Source organism: Dunckerocampus dactyliophorus, chromosome 5 (genome assembly GCF_027744805.1).
Source record: "Dunckerocampus dactyliophorus isolate RoL2022-P2 chromosome 5, RoL_Ddac_1.1, whole genome shotgun sequence".
NCBI lineage: Eukaryota > Metazoa > Chordata > Actinopteri > Syngnathiformes > Syngnathidae > Dunckerocampus > Dunckerocampus dactyliophorus.
In genome coordinates, this window is record NC_072823.1 from 32,208,742 (window position 1) to 32,229,974 (window position 21,233).

A 21,233-nucleotide genomic window follows, 5' to 3' on the forward strand; every position below is an offset into this window, starting at 1 on the left:
TATTCTCAATGACCACTTGAGCTATCTCATTCACTAAAGCATCATCAACGTTTGCACAATGTGTTTGTAGAATTCTTTGAATAGAAAAATGTAGCAATGGCTGTGATAACAAATAAATTTGATTGATCTGCTCTATGACCTCTTGCAGGGCAGTTTCAGAGATGTTAAGAATTGATGACATTTTCAGGAAAAGAGCAGCTACATTGTGTTCCAACTGATTCTCTAAGTCCTCCACATCTTCATTTTGCTCAGCAACTTCACAGTCAATTCCATCAAATTCATGGTCACTCTCCTCTATCTGAACACTAGCATTTGTTGTAAGTTCTTCAACCACATTTTTTGAAACAATTTCCTGTTTGAATGGCATCTTGTTATGCATCTGGTGCTCTTTGCTTTTGTGTGCAGTAAAGGTAGAATAGACATTACTCTGAAAGTTACAGTCCTGATATGGGCAAGCAACCATTTGCCTCAGCTTAAGATGTCTTCGCAAATGGATAAAGAAGTCTGCTTTTGTGCAAGGCTCCACGAAGTTGCACAACTGACAGTGAAATGCAGTTTTCCCACGTTTGCCTGCATCCTTTTGAGTATGCCATGTTGAAATGTGCACTTTGAGTGCATTAAAAGATTTAAATGTGCAGAGGCATTCCTTATGAAGGCATGGAAGTGGGGAGGTCCGAGTGTGAAATCCATGTTTTAAGCGGTAATGCTTAAGCAAGTAGCCTCTCTTTTCAGCAAAAAATGTGCAGTACTTACAAGTCCACTGCATTAGGGAGTACTGCTCTGGTTGACCTAAAAAGACATGATAATTTTAGCATTAAGCCCTCTATGTGTGCGTTTGTTGCCTATTTGTGTTTATTTATCGAAACAGAGCCAGACAGAGTTGAAAATACACGCACACACATCGACACACAAATATACACAAATGGTACCTTGTCAACCGGCGCAGAGAAATTAACCTGGTGTGAGCTGGAGGGCTGCAGCTAGCATACAATTTTCGAGGGCGAGCGGCTTGGCGCGACCAGGCTGAAATGAACTTCCCTGTGCGGGTCGGAACACCGTGATCCCGATACCGGAGCTCAACGACCGACCTTTTCTCCCACATTCGAACCTGTCGCCGACACCACACACATGCGTGTGCGTCCAAATCGCCAAAAAAGGATAGGATAAACTCTTGTCTACATTTCTTTTAAAAACGGCGACGTTACTGTGCTAGCGGTAATATTTGAATTTGATTTTGTTTACTCCTCCCTGGCAAGCACATAACACTACAAAAAGACAACGCGACAGTTTACAAAAGAGTAAAATATTCACTTACCTTAATGCGCTAAACACAAGCAGGCCAGGTGAAGGTGTGGAAGGAAGCTCCTGATTGATGATGCGGTCGAGGTGAAAATGTGCTGAAGGTTTTGGTAGCTCGAAGTAGATGAGGAAGGTCTGAGCATGTTAAAAAAAAACTCCCAAAGCATGCTGGGTACAATAAATAACTTTTTCGAATTTGACTTAACTGGGATAAATCAAGTTAAGCATGTTTTCCAACCTCTAATTACTAGTTACTTATTTAAAATGAGTGTTCATAACAAGTTGATGAAAACTGAGTTTGGTTCACTCATCTTATTTAATTAATTTGAATGTTAGCATTTACAGTGAATATAAAATAAGGTCATAAATAAGATTACAATAAATGTTTAAAACGGAATAACAAAAACAATCATACTGTTCACGAGATGTCTTGATCAGGAGCACAAGTGGAGGCAGGAAGGAGGAGGACTAGCCTGAGTCGAAACGCGACTCAAAGAGTCTAAGAGTCAGCTGGTCTCACAGACAAACGCACACGCACTACACGATAATGCTGTGTGCAAAATTTTAATTTGTAACTTAACTTAATTGTTTAAGTTAGTTTAAGGGCGACTACGAAGAGGAAGGAGGTTGAAGGGAGAAGCCTGTCTCTCACACAAACTCACGTGCGTGCTGTATAAGTCAGGAGAGCGAGCTCTGTCCTGGACGGTCCTCTGGACTCTGTGGAGGAAGTGGGGGAGAGAAGGATGTTGGCTAAGCTGACATCCATCATGGACAACACCTCTCACCCGCTACATGACACTGTGGGTTCCCTTAGCAGCTCCTTCAGCAGCAGACTGTTACACCCACGGTGTAAGGAGGAGAGGTTCCGCAGGTCCTTCATACCGACCGCTGTCAGGCTCTACAACACCTGTACCACCTGAACCATGTTGTAGTCACGATGTATTCTTTAGACTGTACTCTTTACTTGCGTATCTTGCTTGCTGTAACAAGTAAATTTCCCCGCTGTGGGATAAATAAAGTATATACAATACAATACAATACAATAATCATTTATATATTAATCACATATAAATAATATTACTTGGAATTCACTGCTGTTTTCAATAGCGAAGATCAAATTTAATGCAAATCACACAGACTTAACTTATATGCTGACTACATGTACTTTTATGCTTTTAATCAAGAAGGCTTAAGTGAGGGCATCCAGGCTGTGCAAAAATACAAGTATGATGTTATGTATTGTAAGCATAACCTCCTGCAGATCGAGGTAAGAAAACAATACACCCATAGACTTTTTTTTTTATTCATAGACAAGTTTTTGTGAGTCCACCCTTAAATTACAAGTAAAAAAATCGTCTGCCCAATGCTTATAACTTAGCATCGAGCATGAAATCCGTCTATCCATCTTCTACCGCTTATCCGAGATTGGGTCGCGGGGGCAACAGCCTAAGCAGGGAGGCCCAGATTTTCCTCTCCCCGGCCACTTCGTCCAGCTCCTCCCGGCGGATCCCGAGGCGTTCCCAGGCCAGTTGGGAAACATAGTCTCTCCAACGTGTCCTGGGTCTTCCCCAAGGCCTTCTACCGGTCGGACTTGCCCTGAACACCTCCCCAGGGAGGCGTCCGGGAGGCATCCTGACCAGATGCCCAAGCCACCTCATCTGGCTCCTCTCAATGCGGAGGAGTAGCGGTTGTACTCCGAGTCTCTCCCGGATAACAGCGCTTCTCACCCTATCTCCCTAAGGGAGAGCCCAGCCACCCCACGGAGAAAACTCATTTCGGCCGCTTGTACCCGCAAACTTGTCCTTTCGGTCATTACCCAAAGCTCATGACCATAGGTGAGGGAAGGAACGTAGATCGGCCAGTGAATTGAGAGCTTTGCCTTTTGGCTTAGCTGTTTCTTCACCACAACAGACTGATGTAGAGTCTGCATCACTGCAGACGCCGCACCAATTCGCTTATCGATCTCACGTTCCATCCTACCGTCACTCTTGAATAAGACCCCAAGGTACCTAAACTCCTCCACTTGGGGCAGGATCTCATCCCCGACCTGGAGATGGCATTACACCCTTTTCCGGGCGAGAACCATGGACTCGGACTTGGAGGTGCTGATTCTCATCCCGGCCGCTTCGCACTCGGCTGCGAACCGATCCAGTGAAAGTTGAAGTTCACGGCTTGATGAAGCCAGCAGGACCACATCATCTGCAAAAAGCAGAGACTCAATCCTGCAGAAACCAAACCGGAACCCCTCAACTCCCTGGCTGCGTCTAGAAATTCTGTCCATAAAAATAATGAACAGAATTGGTGACAAAGGGCAGCCCTGGCGGAGTCCAACCCTCACTGGAAACGGGTCCAACTTTCTGCCGGAAATGCGAACCAAACTCTGACACCAGTCATACAGGGAACAAACAGCTTGAATTAGCTGCTCCGATACCCCATACTCCTGGAGTACTCCCCACAGAATTCCTCGAGGAACACGGTCGAATGCCTTCTCCACAAAACATATGTAGACTGCTTGGGCAAACTCCCATGCACCCTCAAGGACCCTGCTGAGAGTGTAGAGCTGGTCCACAGTTCCACGACCAGGACGAAAACCACACTGCTCCTCCTGAAACCGAGATTCAACTATCCGGCGGATCCTCCTCTGCTGAACCCCTGAATAGACCTTACCAGGGAGGCTGAGGAGTATGATTCCACGATAGTTGGAACACACCTCATTCCTCGTAGGAAGACGTGTCGGTGGGATTGAGGAGGTCTTCGAAGTATTCTTTCCACCGATCCACAACATCCCAAGTCGAGGTCAGCAGCACACCATCCCCACCATACACGGTGTTGTCTGTGCACTGCTTCCCCCTCCTGAGATGCCGAATGGTGGTCAAGAATTTCTTCGAAGCCGTCCGGAAGTCGTTCTCCATGGCTTCTCCAAACTCCTCCCATGTCCGAGTTTTTGCCTCAGCGACTGCCTGAGCCGCAGACCGCTTGGCCTGCCGATACCTGTCAGCTGCTTCCGGAGTCCCATGAGCCAAAAAGGCACGATAGGACTCCTTCTTCATCTTGACGGCATCCCTCACCACTGGTGTCCACCAACGGGTTCTGGGATTACCGCCACGACAGGCACCAACCACCTTACGGCCACAGCTCCGATCAGCTGCCTCGACAATAGAGGCACGGAACATGGCCCATTCAGACTCAATGTCCGCCACCTCCCTCGGAACATGGTCGAAGCTCTCCCGGAGGTGGGAGTTGGGAGTGGGTGACCCTACCAGGGGCATAGAAACCCCTGACAACTTCGCTCCTAGGATCATCGGGACACGCCAACTCTTCCACCACGATAAGGTGGTAGCTCAGGGAGGAGCGAGCATGAAATGTTTTTTTTTTATATTTAAAACCCAAGTTGGAATATCACAGCTGCAGGGTTCGAAATGGGGGCCTAAAAGCAGGCCAAATGTGGCAGTAGCAAGTCATCAAAATAATGACCTGCTAAATCTTAAGTCTTCAAAAAGAACAGGAGGCAGTGAATTTAATGTGAATACTTTTGGAGTGAAATGCTAACATGCATGCAAACAAAGTGTTGGGCTACATAAACTGTGTTAGAATAGTAATGTTTTTAGGCCCACCATAAATTTAAAAATTAAATATCTATTTCGAATACAGAGAAAAATAAAAGTGGTGGTTATACTTACAACCAAACCTGAGGATTCTTGCAGCATAATAATGTTGATTCTTGCCCTTGTTTAATGGCCAAGGGATCTGCACCTCCGTATCAGCTTCCCATGCGTCTCCATTCAGATTCTCACTATCGCAGTTGTCATCCGTAATTATATGTCTGGTCTCAATTATTTCGACCTCATTCCTTTCAAAGAAATGTACGAAAGCATACTTCATTTGGGTCATTGTATTAGGCTGACAAACTTCACAACAGATGTAAAATAAACAGTCTTCTGAATGCGATCTCCTTTGTGAAAGAGACAAAGACACTTCCCGCACATTGCAAGAAAGCGGTTTTGGTCGTCGACCGTTTTCATTGGTCGATACGTATTTCCGGAGTTTGAACCAATGAAAGTTCTCGGTTCTTGAAGGGAAGAAGCACACACGAAATGGGCGATGCTAAACAAAGTAGACGAAAACAAACAAAGCGACGCTACTTGACTGACCAAGAAAACCCAACAATTCCAAAACAGTCAAGAAGAAGATGGTATGAAACTGAGATGGCAGCAAATTTCGATGACACGCCTACTGTGGACGTTGTGGACTTGCACTACGAAGAGGAGGTACAGCCTCCTCCATGTTCCATGGAACTTCCATGTACTTTTTTTTTTTTCATTCAGCTTTATTAATGCCTTACAATTTACAATAACAGTGTCAAACCATGGGCATTAACAAACAACAGTTGGATAACAACAACATACTGTACATAAGTCATATAGAGATTAAGGAAATACAGTAACAGAAAAATGATAAATAAATAAATTTAGGAAAAAAAAGATAATAGTAATTAAAGTGAGATACACAGATTTATAGTCTTGATAGCTTTCTTGTTATTAACAGAGGATATTGATTGGAGGTACAGCTTCAGTTCTTTGATGGAGACATGAAAGAGGGGTTTCACTTTGGCAAATTTACATTTCTGGATGTAGAATTTTGCAAGAATTAAAATGAGATTAATTAAAAAATATTCTTTGTCAACATCATTCTTGAGAAAGCCAAAAGGAACATTTTGCAGAAGGAGCTCAAAATCACAGCAGATACTGTATGATCTAAAATAAAGCATCTACAAACATCTTGCCACAGTTTATGGGTATATTCACATTTCCAAAAGAGATGAACAACAGTCTCAGTATGGGAGTCACAAAAAGCACAATTCAGATCTAAATCAGCATACTTGAATTTGATAAAGAAGGATTTAACTGGATAACATCGGTGAATAATTTTAAATGACACTTCTTTCACTTTGTTAACCACAAAAAATTTTTGAGGAAGAGCCCACATTTTTTTCCCAACGCAAGTTATTAACACGACTGTTCCAGTAAGTTATTACAGGAGAAACAGAAGCAATATTATTTTGGAAAATAGCACGGATTTTACAGTTGTTCTTCCTTCCAGATGGGTTGAAGCATATTTGACCAACTGGTGAGTCTGTTACGATAGTAAAGGGAGCATCAAGTATATTAACAGACATACTACACTGCTCAAAAAAATTAGAGGAACACTACAAAAACACATCAGATCTAAACTGGGGGAAAAATGATCTTGAATATCTTTCCTGATAATAAGTGGGTGATGTATTAGTAACAAAATGATGCCACATCATTTGATAGAAATGAAGATGATCACCCTATAGAGGGGGGAAATCAAAGACTGTTCTATTGGTTTTAGGTCAGGTGAACGTGGGGGCCAGTCAATGGTATCAATTCCTTCATCCTCCAGGAACTACCTGCATACACTAGCCACATGAGGTCGGGCATTGTCGTGGACCAGGAGGAACCCAGGTCCCACTGCACCAGCGTAGGTTCTGACAATGGGTCCAAGGATTTCATCCCGATACCTAATAGCAGTCAGGGTGCTGTTATCTAACCTGTAGAGGTCTGTGCATCCTTCCAGGGATATGCCTCCCCAGACCATCACTGACCCACCACCAAAGCGGTCATGCTGAATGATGTTGCAGGCAGCATAACGTTCTCCACGGCATCTCCAGACCCTTTCACGTCTCTCGCATGTGCTCAGGTTGACCTTGCTCTCATCAGTGAAGAGCACAGGGCATCAGTGGTGTCGTTGCCAATTCTGGTGGTCAATGGCAAATGCCAGTCAAGCTCTACGGTGCTGGGTAGTGAGCACAGGGCCCACTACAGGACGTCGGGCCCTCAGGCCACCCTCATGGAGCCTGTTTCTGATTGTTTGGTCAGAAACATTCACACCAGTGGCCTCCATTTTGTAGGGCTCTGGCAGTGCTCGTCCTGCTCCTTCTTGCACAAAGGAGGATTGAAGGACCTTCTATGGCCCTGTCCAGCTCTCCTGGAGTAACTACCTGTCTCCTGGAATCTCCTCTATGCGTCCAGGTACCGCAGTGATGCCCTGGTCCAGATCTGGGTGGAGATCCCCCAGGACACCATCCGTAGTCTCATTAGAAGCATGCCCCGACGTTGTCAGGCATGCGTACAAGCACGTGGGGGCCACACAAACTACTGAGAATCATTTTGAGTTGCTACAATGACATTTTAGCCAAATGGACCAGTGTGCTGCATCATTTTTTCACTTTCATTTTTGGGGTGTCTTTGATTTCCCCCCTCTATAGGGTTTTTCATTTTCATTTCTATCAAATGATGTGGCATCATTTTGTTACTAATACATCACCCACTTATTATCAGGAAAGATATTCAAGATCATTTTTCCCCCAGTTTAGATCTGATGTGTTTTTGTAGTGTTCCTCTAATTTTTTTGAGCAGTGTAGTATGTCATGTTAACATCTGGAACACATCTTGTATAACTTCGGTCACGATGACCTCCCCCTCAGTCACGTAGGCCTGAGTTCAACTGCCTTTCACAGAACAAAAGGTACTCTGGAGTTCACAGGACAAGAATCATTTGAAAATATATTCCCCCCTTTTGGGGGTCCCAAACCCCCAAAACAAATAATAATGTCTCTTAGACCCGTCATTTCACCGTCTTCATTTTCCGAAAGAAGTTAAGAGATTAAATTCGTGGGGATTTTGATGCCTGCTTGTCCTGAAGACTGGGCACGGGGAAGTGGGGAACGTGTTATGGGCAGTGATTCGGTGTGTGGCAAGGTCGGGAGCTATGTTTCTGCTCACATCATCACCGCCCAGAGGATTATTGTGCCTCTGTAAGAATGGTGTAGGCCATCTCATCATAGAATGAGTTCTATGCCCGCTTTGACACCCAAACTCCTAATGAGCAGAGAGGGTGGCTGAACCTGGGGAGCACACAATACTCACCTCTCATGGTGACATCAGCTGATGTGCGCAGGGTTCTGAACAAAACAAACCCACGAAAAGCAGCAGGCCCAGACAACATCTCAGGACGTGCACTTCGGGTTTGCTCATCAGAGCTAGCTGATGTGCTTGCTGACATAATTAACCTGTCGCTTGCACAAGCATCTGTACCGACCTGCTTTAAGTCCACCACCATAGTGCCCGTACCCAAGAAGAGCAACGTGACCGGCTTGAATGACTATCGCCCTATAGCACTCACTCCTATTGTTATGAAGTGCTTTGAAAGAATAGTCATGACCCACATCAAAAAGAGCATCCCGGCGGCAACTGTGGACCCTCTACAGTTTGCATATCGCCAGAACCGGTCCACGGATGATGCAGTCAACACTGCCATCCACACAGCCCTTTCTCACCTACAGGGCCAGGACACATATGTCACAATGCTATTTATAGACTGTAGCTCTGCTTTTAATACAGTCAGCCCCCACAAACTCACAGATAAGCTCCTCACACTTGGCCTGTCTCCCTCCCTCTGTAACTGGGTGTTTAACTTTCTCACAGGCAGACCCCAGTCAGTCAGAGTCCACAACCGCACATCCAGCTCAAGAATTGTGAGCACTGGGACCCCACAGGGGTGTGTGCTGAGTCCGCTCCTCTACACGCTCTTCACCTACGATTGCGTGGCCTCCCAGAACAACACCAGCATCATTAAATTTGCGGATGACACTACAGTCATCGGACTGATCACTGGTGGTGTTGAAACATCACACAGAAGAGAGGTGGCGGACCTCATAGCTTGGTGTCGTGCTAACAATCTCCTTCTCAATACAGATAAGACTAAAGAGATGATCATCGACCCAAGAACAAGGGAAAAGGAGCCGCATAGACCCCTGTTTACTGGTGAGACTGAGGTGGAGAGGGTAAAAACCTTCAAGTTCCTTGGCACACACATCAGCGAGGACCTCACCTGGTCTCACAACACCCAACAAATTCTGAAGAAGTCCCAAAGGAGACTGTACTTCCTGAGAAGACTGAGGAAATTTGGCATGCCCACCACAATCCTGAGTTGCTTCTACAGATGCACTATCGAAAGTATCCTTACCGCCTCCATCACTGTTTGGTACGGTAACTGTACAACACGTGATAGGAAGGCACTCCAGCGGGTGATCAAGACCTCACAGAACATTGTTGGGGCAGCCCTCCCCTCACTGCAAGACATTTATAAAACCAGAGTCCTACGCAGAACACACAATCTCATCAAGGACAGCACACATCCACAACACTCATTATTCACACTCCTACCGTCAGGCAGACGCTACAGGAGTTTGAAGTCCAGGACCACAAGGCTGGCAAACAGCTTTTACCCACAGGCCATCAGGCTTCTCAACGAAGCACTCACACACGCCGCACACACACATAGCACTTTATTTATTTATTACTTATTTATTTGTATATTTATTTGTATGAATGTCTCTTCTTTTTGTTGCTGCTTAATTTATTGGTATATATGTTTATGTTTCTTATGTTCTTATTCTTTCTTGTGTTTTCTTTCTTTTCTTGGGAGAATGAACAGAATAAGATTTTCATTGCATGTTATTACTGCTGTTTTACCATGCACATGACAATAAAACTCTCTTGAATCTTGAATCTTGAATCTTCAGTCCCTTCTTCGATCACCCGCCGATGATCAGCACGATGTCATCTGGAGGGACCCTTTGTGATGAGGGGCTTCTTTTGCCGAAACGAGGTGGTGACTTGGCACGTCACATGTTGGAGGAGGGCGCTCATCTCACCCCTTCCTCATAGCCTGCCTCCTGGATGGATGTCCTCCCGCACGATCTGGCTCCTTCCTCGATTATAGCCCTCAGGAATGACTCGTCTCGGCTGGCGTGGTCCTCATGGATGGCTCGTCTCAGCTGGAGGGTCCCCTTGGTTGGTATAGCTGACCCTGTGCCAACTACTTATCTAACTGTCTGGTAACTATTATTATTATGAGTTAACTCAATGATCTATCAACTACACCTGTCTATAGAGATATATATGTGTGGCATGAACTGTACTCTGAGTGCTGTGATATAGTGAATATTGAACAGATCACAAATTTTACTCCATGTCTAATTCTTCATGATCTAATGTACTTCTCAGGTAACTCATTGAATAACTGCGTCAGTGTATACTCACTGAGACTACAGAGTAACTAACCTAGTAAGTGAGTGACATAATCCTGACATGGTAGTTAATGCTAAATAACTGAAATAATACACTTGTTAATAATAACTAACTGGTGTTACTCAGCAGTCCAACACTGATTAACTGTGAGTGAGTGCATTGTTGTTCAGTCCCGCCAAGTCCATTGTCCTTCTATGTCATTCCTGTCCTTGGCATGGCGGTTTTCCACACGCTACTAGCACAGTTCGTGGAGAGGCCTCAGCGCATTGTGATATACAGTTGGTGGTGTCCAGTTCAAAGTCCAGCTCCTTTCCCAATCCCACAGTCAATCATACCTCACAGCTCATTGAGTCCTCTGAGTCGGTGTCATCGTCCTCACGATCGTCCGGATTGGGAAATAGATCAGGCTGCTCGACCACCAGTTGCGCTAGCTGAGCCTCTGCCTCTTTGGTAACCGCCAGCGCAGTCATCTGTCTTACAAAAGTCTTAATCAGTACTTTCTTCAGAATGGGTACGATGCAACAAAGTAACAGACATATTACTGTCAAAACTATTAATACAGTTATTCCCGTTCTTGCCAGGTTAGCACCCCAATGCCCAAGCTTTGTGGTGAACCAGTCAAGTGCCTTTACATCTTTCCCTACATTTCCTGTCAGCTCTTTGCTTAGTTCACTAATTCTAGACATTGCTGTAGTAAAAGATCCTCCAATGGCCGTGTTCGTGGGTATGTAGGTACAACATTGTTCTCCAAACATGTGGCAAACTCCCCCCTTCTCAGCAAGCACCCAATCCAAGGCTTGACGATTTTGCCATGACATTTTGGTTGTTTCATGTAATTGTTCTCCGAGCGCTCTGAGGGCTTCATTGGTATAATTAATAAAGCGTTGTTGATTATAATACACGTAATTAATCCATTCCGCATTTTTATTGGGCATAATCCAGAGAAATATAGACTCCAGACCAGCCTTAATTTCACTCCTAGCTTTGAATTCCTCAGGAATTCCTCGTGGTTGCCCTATTGCATCTAGATAGACCCGAGAGTCTGGTATGTATGATCTTTTAAATCTAATGGCACCTTGTGTTTGGAGTACTTCTCGGACACCTTTGTACATTACTTGAACGGGCACTTTCATCCTTACCAATGTGCACAGGCCAATCCATTGCTGAGGCAGAACATCACGCAATATGTCATCTCCACACATCCAATAGCTGTCCGCTACTGCCGTAGATTGTACAGCCAAAAATTGATTATTAGGTATTGTCATTGTTATATTTTGACATGACTGATCATTTGGGCCTGGGTTCTCATACCATACTGGTCTGGTGACAAAAAGCGGAATCATGTTTGCGTGTGGAAACCAAGATAGTACCCAAGTTACTTTACACTTCACCGTAGTATTTCCCACATAATTCCCAAGTTGGTTATCAGTCTTAAACCCACCGCTTGCAAAACATTCATACTCTGCCGTTCTATCTACTTTATACTTTGTTGGGGGTCCATCTAAGGCAGTTGTGAGTCCAAACTCAGTGCACACATTATCCTTAGCCCGAGCAGGCAGTGGACTCATCAAATTGTGTGTCTTTTTTGAGCCATAAATTAATCTACATTGTATGGTGCACATTGGTAATGAGAAAAGCCTAATTTTATGATTAGTTGACACGAATCCTCTTTTTTTACATTTCTGCCTTTGTTCATCTGCACATGTTTTGAAACTGTTCTTTTCAGGAATTACAATTGGTAACGCGGTTGGAGCTGCTGAACATGCTGTGCATTCCACATTTGTCATTTCCCTGGTTGTGTACCATATCCATTTATACCACCCATTGTATCTGGCATGTTCCCATTTACTCTCTTCCTCTGTTTCAAAACTTCTTGGTCTAACATTACCAAAATCTGGGTAGTCAACAAAATCTGAATTGTTGTTTCTTGAGTCATAGTTGCTATAGGTACAGTTGTCACAATACTCATCATACAATACAACTGGTTCAGTTGTCATGGTCGTGAACCCTGCAGACGTTGTTGTTACAGCTGATGTCGTTTGTACACTGATTGTTGTGCTTCCACTAGTTGCCTGTGGATTGGGTACTGCAATAACAGGGGTCGGCGCTGCCACATCCATAGATTGTGGAGTGGTTGCTGTTGTGACAATGTCATGTAGGATCGGCCGAGGCTGTTGGGTTGCAGTAGTGTCAGTGACTTGCAAGGTTACCCCTACTGGAGTGGTCCTACTTTTCCGTTTTATTGGCCTTATTGGCAATTGCACAATTTTACCTCCTGGCGGTTCCGTATAGTACATGCTTAGGATGTATGTCTGTTTATCTGGCCGTGCTCCCCCTTTTGACTTGTCTACAATTAGATAAAAAGGATAATGTGGTTCTCTCCACTGCGGCTTTAGTCTAACACCCATTTCCCACTGCTGTGGTTTTTGTAGTACTATTAAAGTGCATTGGTCTGATCCCCATTGGTCTGATCCCATTTTAAAATCCACTCCACATATACCCCTACCTAATAGTGACACTGTAAGTGAACGAACATCCTCCACTCTCCCTAGTTGACTGACTTTAATTTTGGCAGTCCATAATTCTGCAAACTCTACATTGTCCCTCCGTTGTGCTGGTGCTGATTGGCGTATAGTTGCATCGTACTCATCTGTTTCATGTCTTTGGACTTCCTTGGAGGACAGCGTCCCTTCCCCCTTGGTGTGAGACACTGGTATTGCATTCATCAACAAATTATGAAGAAATCCCAAGGGGGCTGTACTTCCTGAGAAGACTGAGGAAATTTGGCATGTCCACCACAATCCTGAGTTGCTTCTACAGATGCACTATGGAAAGTGTCCTTACCGCCTCCATCACTGTTTGGTACGGTAACTGTACAACACGTGATAGGAAGGCACTCCAGCGGGTGATCAAGACCTCACAGAACATTGTTGGGGCAGCCCTCCCTCACTGCAAGACATTTATAAACCTAGAGTCCTACGAAGAACACACAACCTCATCAAGGACAGCACACATCCACAACACTCATTATTCACACTCCTACCATCAGGCAGACGCTACAGGAGTTTGAAGTCCAACACACGCACACACTCATAGCACTTTATTTATTTATTTATTTATTTGTATTATTTACTTGTATTAATGTCTCTTCTGTTGTTGCTGCTTAATTTATTGGTATTTATGTTTATGTGTTTATGTTTCTTATGTTCTTATTCTTTCTTGTGTTTTCCTTCTTTTCTTGGAAGAATGAACAGAATAAGATTTTCATTGCATGGTATAACTGCTGTTTTACCATGCACATGACAATAAAACTCTCTTGAATCTTGAATCTTGAATCAGTGCCCACAACATGCAGCTCACCATCACCAGCAAGTGAATCTTTGGCGTTTGGCGTTCCATGTGTGCTTCCTTTGTTGCTCAACTCCTCCTCTTGCTTGGATTGGGCTGGACGCACCTTGGTGCAGTGGTTTAAATGGTACCACGTCGTGCTCCCTTCCACTTGGACAGCCGTCGGTGTTGCTCGCACCACCTTATAGGGTCCCTCTCGTCTTGGCTCGTGCCACTTTCGCCTGTACACCTTGATGTACACCTGATCGCCTGGCACCACCAGGCCGTCTGACACCTCCGTGGACTCAGGAGCCCTGCTTTTCTCCTGCACATAGATAGCTCTATGTATGGCAGTTAACTGTTTTATATAATCTTTCAGTTCATTTTGCAACTGCTCAAGTGGGGGCCCTTTATAAGGCCCTCTCAAATGTGGTGCTGGCATGGGTCGACCCGTAAGCATTTCATGCGGTGTTAGATGTGTCATTCTGTTAGTCTGCATGCGATAACTCATTAGTGCAAGTGGTCGTGCATCCACCCAATTTAACTTTGTGCTAGCACAAATTTTATTGAGTTTGGCTTTAAGTGTCCCATTTACTCTCTCTACCATTCCCTGGGACTGAGGATGATAGACACACCCCAACCTTTGTCTTATTCGCAACTGTTGTAGGATTCCTTTGGCTACTTTTTGCACGAACGCCGGACCGTTGTCCGAACTTATTTCTGATGGTATTCCAAACCGCGGAATTACTTCTCTTAACAGGAATTTAACAACAGTTTCTGAACTCTGATCTTTAGACGGCATCGCTTCAACCCAACGACTAAATCGGTCAATAACTACTAACATGTACCTCTTTCCATGCACCGATTTAATCATGTCTACATAGTCTAGCACAAGATGTTTGAATGATCCTTCTGGAACTGGTATGTGTCCAATGGGTGGAGTTATGCCTTTTCTGACATTGTTCTGTGCACAAACTTCACATTGTCCCAAGACTTCATCTATCATTGACTGCAAATATGGTGACCAATATCCTTGCTGTTTTATCTTCCTTACAACTTCCCCCTTTGCACAGTGATCTGGACTGTGCACATCTGATATTAGCACTGTAAGTAATGAGACTGGCGCAACAAGCAGTCCTTCATGTGATCTCCACAGACCTTTTTCATCTTTTGAAGCTCCTCTCTGCTGCCACAAACTGTGCTCACTTAGCCCTGCATTTTGTTGCATCGACACAATGTCATCTGGCGTAGCGACTGGTTCTATCGACACCAATGGAGCCAAAACAGTCACCTGGCTTTTAGAAGCCAATTTTGCTGCTTCATCTGCTGCATTGTTTCCATGCACAACATCTTCATTTCCTTTCCTGTGTGCCTGACACTTGATAACAGCAAGCCTTGTCGGTTGCATCATCGCCGAAATAAGATCAACTATCTGTTTTTGGTGGTGTATTGGTGAACCACGTTGCTTCCACACTGCCCCAAACAAATGACACACCTCATGTGCATACGCCGAATCCGTATACACATTTGCTGTCTTTCCTTTGGCCGTTCTGCACGCTTCAGTCAAAGCCTTCAACTCAGCTAATTGTGCAGAGCATGGTTGTACACAACTCTCAGCCTTTATTGTCACAAAATCACTTCCTTCCTGTTTGATAACTGCAAACCCTGCATGGCTGCCAAAATGATCTCTGTAACACGATCCATCCACAAAGTATGTCACTTCTGCATTTAACAAAGGTGTAGACTCCAAATCTGGTCTTAACTTCGTGTACTTCATTGCCTCTGGCACACACTCATAAGGCTCACCTTCAAAACTGAATGGCATTGTGTCTGCAGGATTTACCGTTGCACACCTTTTAATGGTGACATCTGGATACGTCAGCAGTGGCAAGTACTGCAAACATCGAGCCTGCGTTATCACAAACTTATTTTGGTGGATCAGCTCAGAAATTTTATGATGCGTGTATATTGTCACTGGATGTCCCATTATGATTGTTGATGCCTTCTCATACGCATAATGAACGGCAGCCAACCCTTGACAACATGGTGGCCAACCCTGGACCACATTGTCCAGCTTCGTGCTGTAGTATGCAAGGGGTTGTTTCCTTCGACCACTACAGGTTTCTTGCATCAACACTGCAGATGCATACATGTTATGTCTATTTGACACGTACAAAAAGAACGGTTTGCCATAGTCTGGTGTTGCCAACGCCGGAGCTGTTTGCATTTCCTGTTTGATTGTTTCAAACGCAATTCTGGACTCATTGGTCCACTTCAGCGGTGACCTCAATGTCTGAGTCTCACCCTGCTTTATTATTTCTCGCAATGGTGCAGTTTTGACAGCATAGTCCACTATCCAGTTTGAGCTGAAACCAGTCATGCCTAGAAAAGTCATCATCTGTCCCACTGTAAGAGGGAGTGGCACTTTGCTCACTCCCTCCAACTGAGAGGGTGCCACTGAGATTGTTGCGTGTGATATAACTCTTCCCAGATACTCGACCTGGGGCTGGCAATATTGTAACTTTGCCCGGGAGGTCTTATGCCCCCCCTCAGCCAACTTCTGAAGTAACTTAATTGAGTCTCTGTGGCAGTCCTCGAGTGTCGTTGCGCATATTAACAGATCGTCAACGTACTGTAACAGGGTGCTATTGAGTTGCAACCCTTCAAGGTCCTCTCTTAACACCTGATTAAACACATGTGGACTATGTTTGAACCCCTGTGGCATTCGAGTATAGCAATATTGTTTTCCTCGATATGTGAACGCAAACAAATGTTGAGAGTCTTCGTGTAACGGAACACTAAAATATGCTGAGCACAAGTCTATTACTGTGAAAAACTTAGCTTCAGGTGGAACATTTGTCAAGAGAGTATGTGGATTTGGTACTTCCACTGGACTATCCTGGACGATCTCATTCACTGCTCGCAAATCATGTACCAGCCGGTACTTGGATTTGTCTGCTTTCTTCACAGGTAGTATTGGCGTATTACAAAAACTGTGTGTCTCAATTAATACTCCCGCTTTCAGAAGCCCTTCAAAGTTTGGCTTATACCTTTCTCTGCCTCTAATTTCAGAGGGTACTGTGCGCGTCTTGGAAGTTTCATGTTTGGTTTAAGCTCCACTCTAACAGGGTTTGCTGACTTCACTAACCCTAAATCTGTTTCATGTTTTGACCATAGATTTTCTGGGACGTGTTCGAGCATTTCTTGTTTTAAGTCACTCTCACCTTCACGGATTTGCGGCATCTGTGGTACGTCAAATGAAGTAATGATCACTTCTTTTGGTTTTGAAACCATATGGGTACCACACAAAATTTTTATCTTTGTCTCATCTGGCGACACAAAAATTTGTGGATTTTCAGTTGCTTTCCAAGTTATTTTGGACGCATTTTTCATCATTGGCCCCAAATCCTTTGACGCAAAATTTTCGTTAACCAACAAGGTTATGTGCGGTGCCAAATTGGGCACGTTGTACCATTGTGCAAAGAAAGGATTTGACTCAACGTTAAACGCTGCACCCTCTTGCCCAATTATGATATACTCTGTTGTCAATGACACCGTCAGGCCTTCAGTTTGTGTTTCCCACTGTTCTTCAAAGATTTTGCTACATGATGGATCAAAATAGACTGTGCAATGGTATTCAGACCGTGGTTTTGACGCTTTTGGAATTTGAGCACAGATGTACTGTACTTTTCCCACTTTTGGAAAGCCTGCAGCACTGGTTCTGATATATCTCCTAACCAGTATACTTTTGCACGTGCTGTCTGAACATTCATTTGGAAATTTTCCTTCACTCTATCTACTTTCACTCCCTCAGGCGTACAAGAAATGTTTACATTCAGCTTGCATAGAGCATCTCTTCCTAGCAAATTTACTGGTGTCTGCTCAGATACCAGAACTGGCAATGTCATTGTTTCGCCCTCCATTGTTAGCTGAACTGGAGCCGTCATAGGTATTGTTTGAAGCTTTCCCGAGAATCCTACTGTTTTGACAAATTTGTCAGACATGGGGAAGTGTGAGGCGTAACTTGGACCTACACAAGTGTAGGTTGCTCCAGTATCGACCAACATTGGTATTTGTTTTCCTTCGATTTGAACTTGAACTACTGGTTCTTTTTTAGTTATAGATGTTACTATTGGCAGCTGACTTTCCCCTGCAGGATTCTCTGGGCACCCCTAATAACAATAATTTGGACCTCCCCACGGGTTGACTGGACCCGAATATGGCTGTTCTGAATTTGGACCTTGGCTCAATGGTTGTTGAGGTTGTTGATCTCCATAGCCTCCTTTGACCCAATTATGCGCCGGCCATGGATTGGTTGGACAGTTCTGTCGATTGTGTCCTTGCTGTCCACATCCCCAACAGACTTTGGGAAGTACTTGTATCACAGAACTCCCTGTGTGACTTTGACGTCAGTCCCACAACATCCTCCAGTCTACTTTTTACTGGAGTTGGCATGGCTTCAACCACTGCTGTTCTGAATAGTGTGGTCATCAGTGGGCTATTTCCAACTTCTTCCTGAGTCTCTTGCTTCCACCGTTTGAGCTGGCGGCTGATATACTCGGCAGGGTTCTCTGTTTCCGTAAGTGGCTGTCCCTTCAGGGCCTTGGGATCAATCTTGATCGGATACTCCCTCCGCAGTGTCCCCCACAAGTCTCTGTGATAAGGATTGAACTCAATTCCATCCGCTTCAGGATTTTGCATCCATCGATGGCCACTTAGATATAGCACATTTTCCATTGTTGGTATCCCCAACACTCGTGCCCACACAGCCTTGATATCTCCAAGCGCCAGTATTTTACCCACTGTTTCTTCTTCAAACGCCCTTATCCATTTGCTGGCCCCCTCATGGATACTAGGCAGCCTGGCGATCAACCCCTCAAGATCAAGTGTTTGCCAAGGAATATACTGTCCCTGTGTTCCTTTTATTAATATTGGCAATTGATTAGCCGGATCGGTATACCTCCCTGGAGGGTGTATGCCAGGCCTGTATCTGAGATCATACTTTCTGTTTTCCTTGCCATTTGCAGCAAAGGTAAGGTTCTTCCAACACTCAGAGGGAGGGCTGTAGCCACTCCCCTTGCATCCCCTCGCTCAACACCTCCTTCAGTTATTCACTTCACATCCGGTCACTGGCAGAACCACACAGCTTGACAAGATTCACTAAGTTCAAAGTAATACAAAACGAAGTCTCAAAAGACTTATCACACAGCAAATTGCACACAATTTTGTTCTCAATTCAACCACTGCAATTCTGTCCTTTCAACTAGTTCATAACCCCCACTACAGAGAAGACAACGTTCTGACGCACTTTGAATTTCTCTGGGACCACACCCAAGATAGCCTCACTCCAGCGCAACCCACAACAAATTAACATTGGCACAAATAACACAACTAGGCAAGATGCACTACACTCAATAATAGCCAAATGCAGCACCTCCAGCAACAGACACAAAGATGACACACAAACTGCTTTCACTTCAACTATGTGTAAGGTTGACCTTTTTGTTGTTCCAGAAGAGATCATTCAAACAAAGGATGAATCTATGAACATTTCTGACAATACGTTTTTAACCGCACTTCTCACTTGCGTGTTTGGCAATTTTCAGCTATTTACACTGGCTAACGTTACTGTCTTGCGACTAAGATGATTAATCTTATAGTTATTTCCTTCTGAGGGTTACAAAGCACAGTTTGTCCTCAGCTGGCCTTTCTTCACACACACTCACTCACTCAAGACAGTGAAAAAACACACAAAAAAACAGCTGGACGCTTTACAGAAGAGGTGAGACAGTCAGCCACACACACACACACACACTTGAAGTACTGTATAAGCCAATTGGATTTTAGAATTTTAGTTACATACAACAAATAACAAAATTTTAGTGCACTTCAAACCAATCACACAAGTTAAGCAATCCAAATGGTTGCTTCACGCCTTAATCTCCTCCAGTTGTTATAGTTTAGGTATGCATTAATATACTCATGACTGACCTTGTCCGGCTGACTAGGACTGCAAGACTGTTCTAGAGTTACATCACAAAGTAGACAATAAGAACTACTTTATTGTAATTCCGCATGTGTAATTTGAGTATGCTTCTCTACTTGTTAGACGTGATTTGCTTCACGCATATTATATAGGCGCAGCCTTTGCTCTGTAGTTGGTCACCTCCTTTGCGCGTTCGGAGGGTCGTACCCACACAGACTTAGCGCGCAGTGAACGAACTCTGCGTTGTATAGGGTACCTCGCTCTACCAATTGCAGTCGGCCTTATATTTAGCCCTTAATTTTTCCTCCATGAATGAACTCCCGGACTAAGAGTTGCTGCAGCATAAACTGTCGACCTCACACACACACAGAGCCTGTACTCTTTTCCTGTAAGAGCCTGTACACTTCTAAAGTACGCCAATCATGCCGTAACACAGCTGGACTCGAGTCATTTTAGTAAAACACACAAAAAGTTTTTTCCATTCTAAAGTGAGGGCCACATTTTGTGTGAGTGTTCCCCACCACCAATCTGCAGTTGTTATTAATGCACTAACAACAGGCTCTCTTTATTTAACATTAATGCTCATTAGTTACCCCCATTACTGCACCACACTGTCAAACCAAATGGTAAGAAATCTTACCTGTTTTTACGGCCGTTGGTTCGCAATATGGTGCAGGTCAGAAGGCCACGAGCATCAACGTCTTTCCTTACAATTCTGTTCGTGACGCCAAATGTTGTGGAATAATAAGAGGCACAACACAACTCGTATGCAGTTGAGGGAAAAGGGACACCCCGTTTATTCCGTTCACCCTTAAATAGACCCAGTGAACAATAACAATGACGTGGATTACCAAAACCTCGTCCTTCCTTGGACCCCCCCCTCAGTCACGTAGGCCTGAGTTCAACTGCCTTTCACAGAACAAAAGGTACTCTGGAGTTCACAGGACAAGAATCATTTTACAATAGTGCCACACCCGATGGACCCGACGAAGGAAAGAGGCAACCGACGAGACTGAAGACTCGACCTCCTGGGAGGGGAATAGAGGGGGCTGGAAGCCATGGACAACATGAAAGGGGGAGAGACCAGTAGAGGAGCACACAAGAGTGTTATGGGCATACTCCACCCACGGAAAATCGCGAGCCCAGGATGTAGGGTGCAGATGGCAAACGCACCTTAATGCCGATTCAAGGTCCTGATTAGCCCGCTCCGTCTGGCCATTGGACTGGGGGTGGTACCCAGAGGAGAGACTGACAGACGCCCCCAAGGACTTGCAGAAGGCCTTCCAAGTAGCCGAGGTGAACTGGGGGCCTCTGTCCGACACCACGACGGGAATGTCATGGAGCCGGACTACATGCTGGGTAAGAAGCTTGGCCGTCTCCAGTGACAAGGGCAGTCTGTGGAGGGGAACAAAGTGAGTAAACTTCGAGAATCTGTCCACAATAGTCAGTACTGTTGTGAATCCTCTGGAAGCAGGCAGACCGGTCACAAAGTCCAATGCAATGTG

At 44.6% G+C, this 21,233-nt stretch overlaps 1 protein-coding gene across 1 annotated transcript; it reads right to left on the reverse strand.

Moving 5' to 3' along the window:
* Positions 1-1,238: 1,238 nt before the first annotated feature.
* On the reverse strand, positions 1,239-16,769 carry LOC129181160 (uncharacterized). Its single transcript, XM_054775930.1, has 6 exons — positions 15,238-16,769; positions 13,870-14,067; positions 10,751-10,885; positions 10,040-10,162; positions 1,316-1,434; positions 1,239-1,248 (listed from the first exon to the last, which is right to left on the reverse strand). The coding sequence occupies exons 1-6, from the start codon at positions 16,465-16,467 to the stop codon at positions 1,239-1,241; spliced, it is 1,815 nt and encodes a 604-aa protein (XP_054631905.1). The 5' UTR covers positions 16,468-16,769.
* Between the last annotated feature and the right edge of the window lie 4,464 nt (positions 16,770-21,233).

Coding starts and splice junctions, on each gene's coding strand:
- LOC129181160 (XM_054775930.1), bottom strand. CDS start 16,467: ATGCCACAGGGGTTCAAACATAGTCCACATGTGTTTAATCAGGTGTTA. Junction 10,886..13,869: donor ATTTAAACCACTGCACCAAG/GTGCGTCCAGCC, acceptor TTTGTAAGACAG/ATGACTGCGCTGGCGGTTAC. Junction 1,435..10,039: donor AGGCAGGCTATGAGGAAGGG/GTGAGATGAGCG, acceptor TAACATGCTCAG/ACCTTCCTCATCTACTTCGA.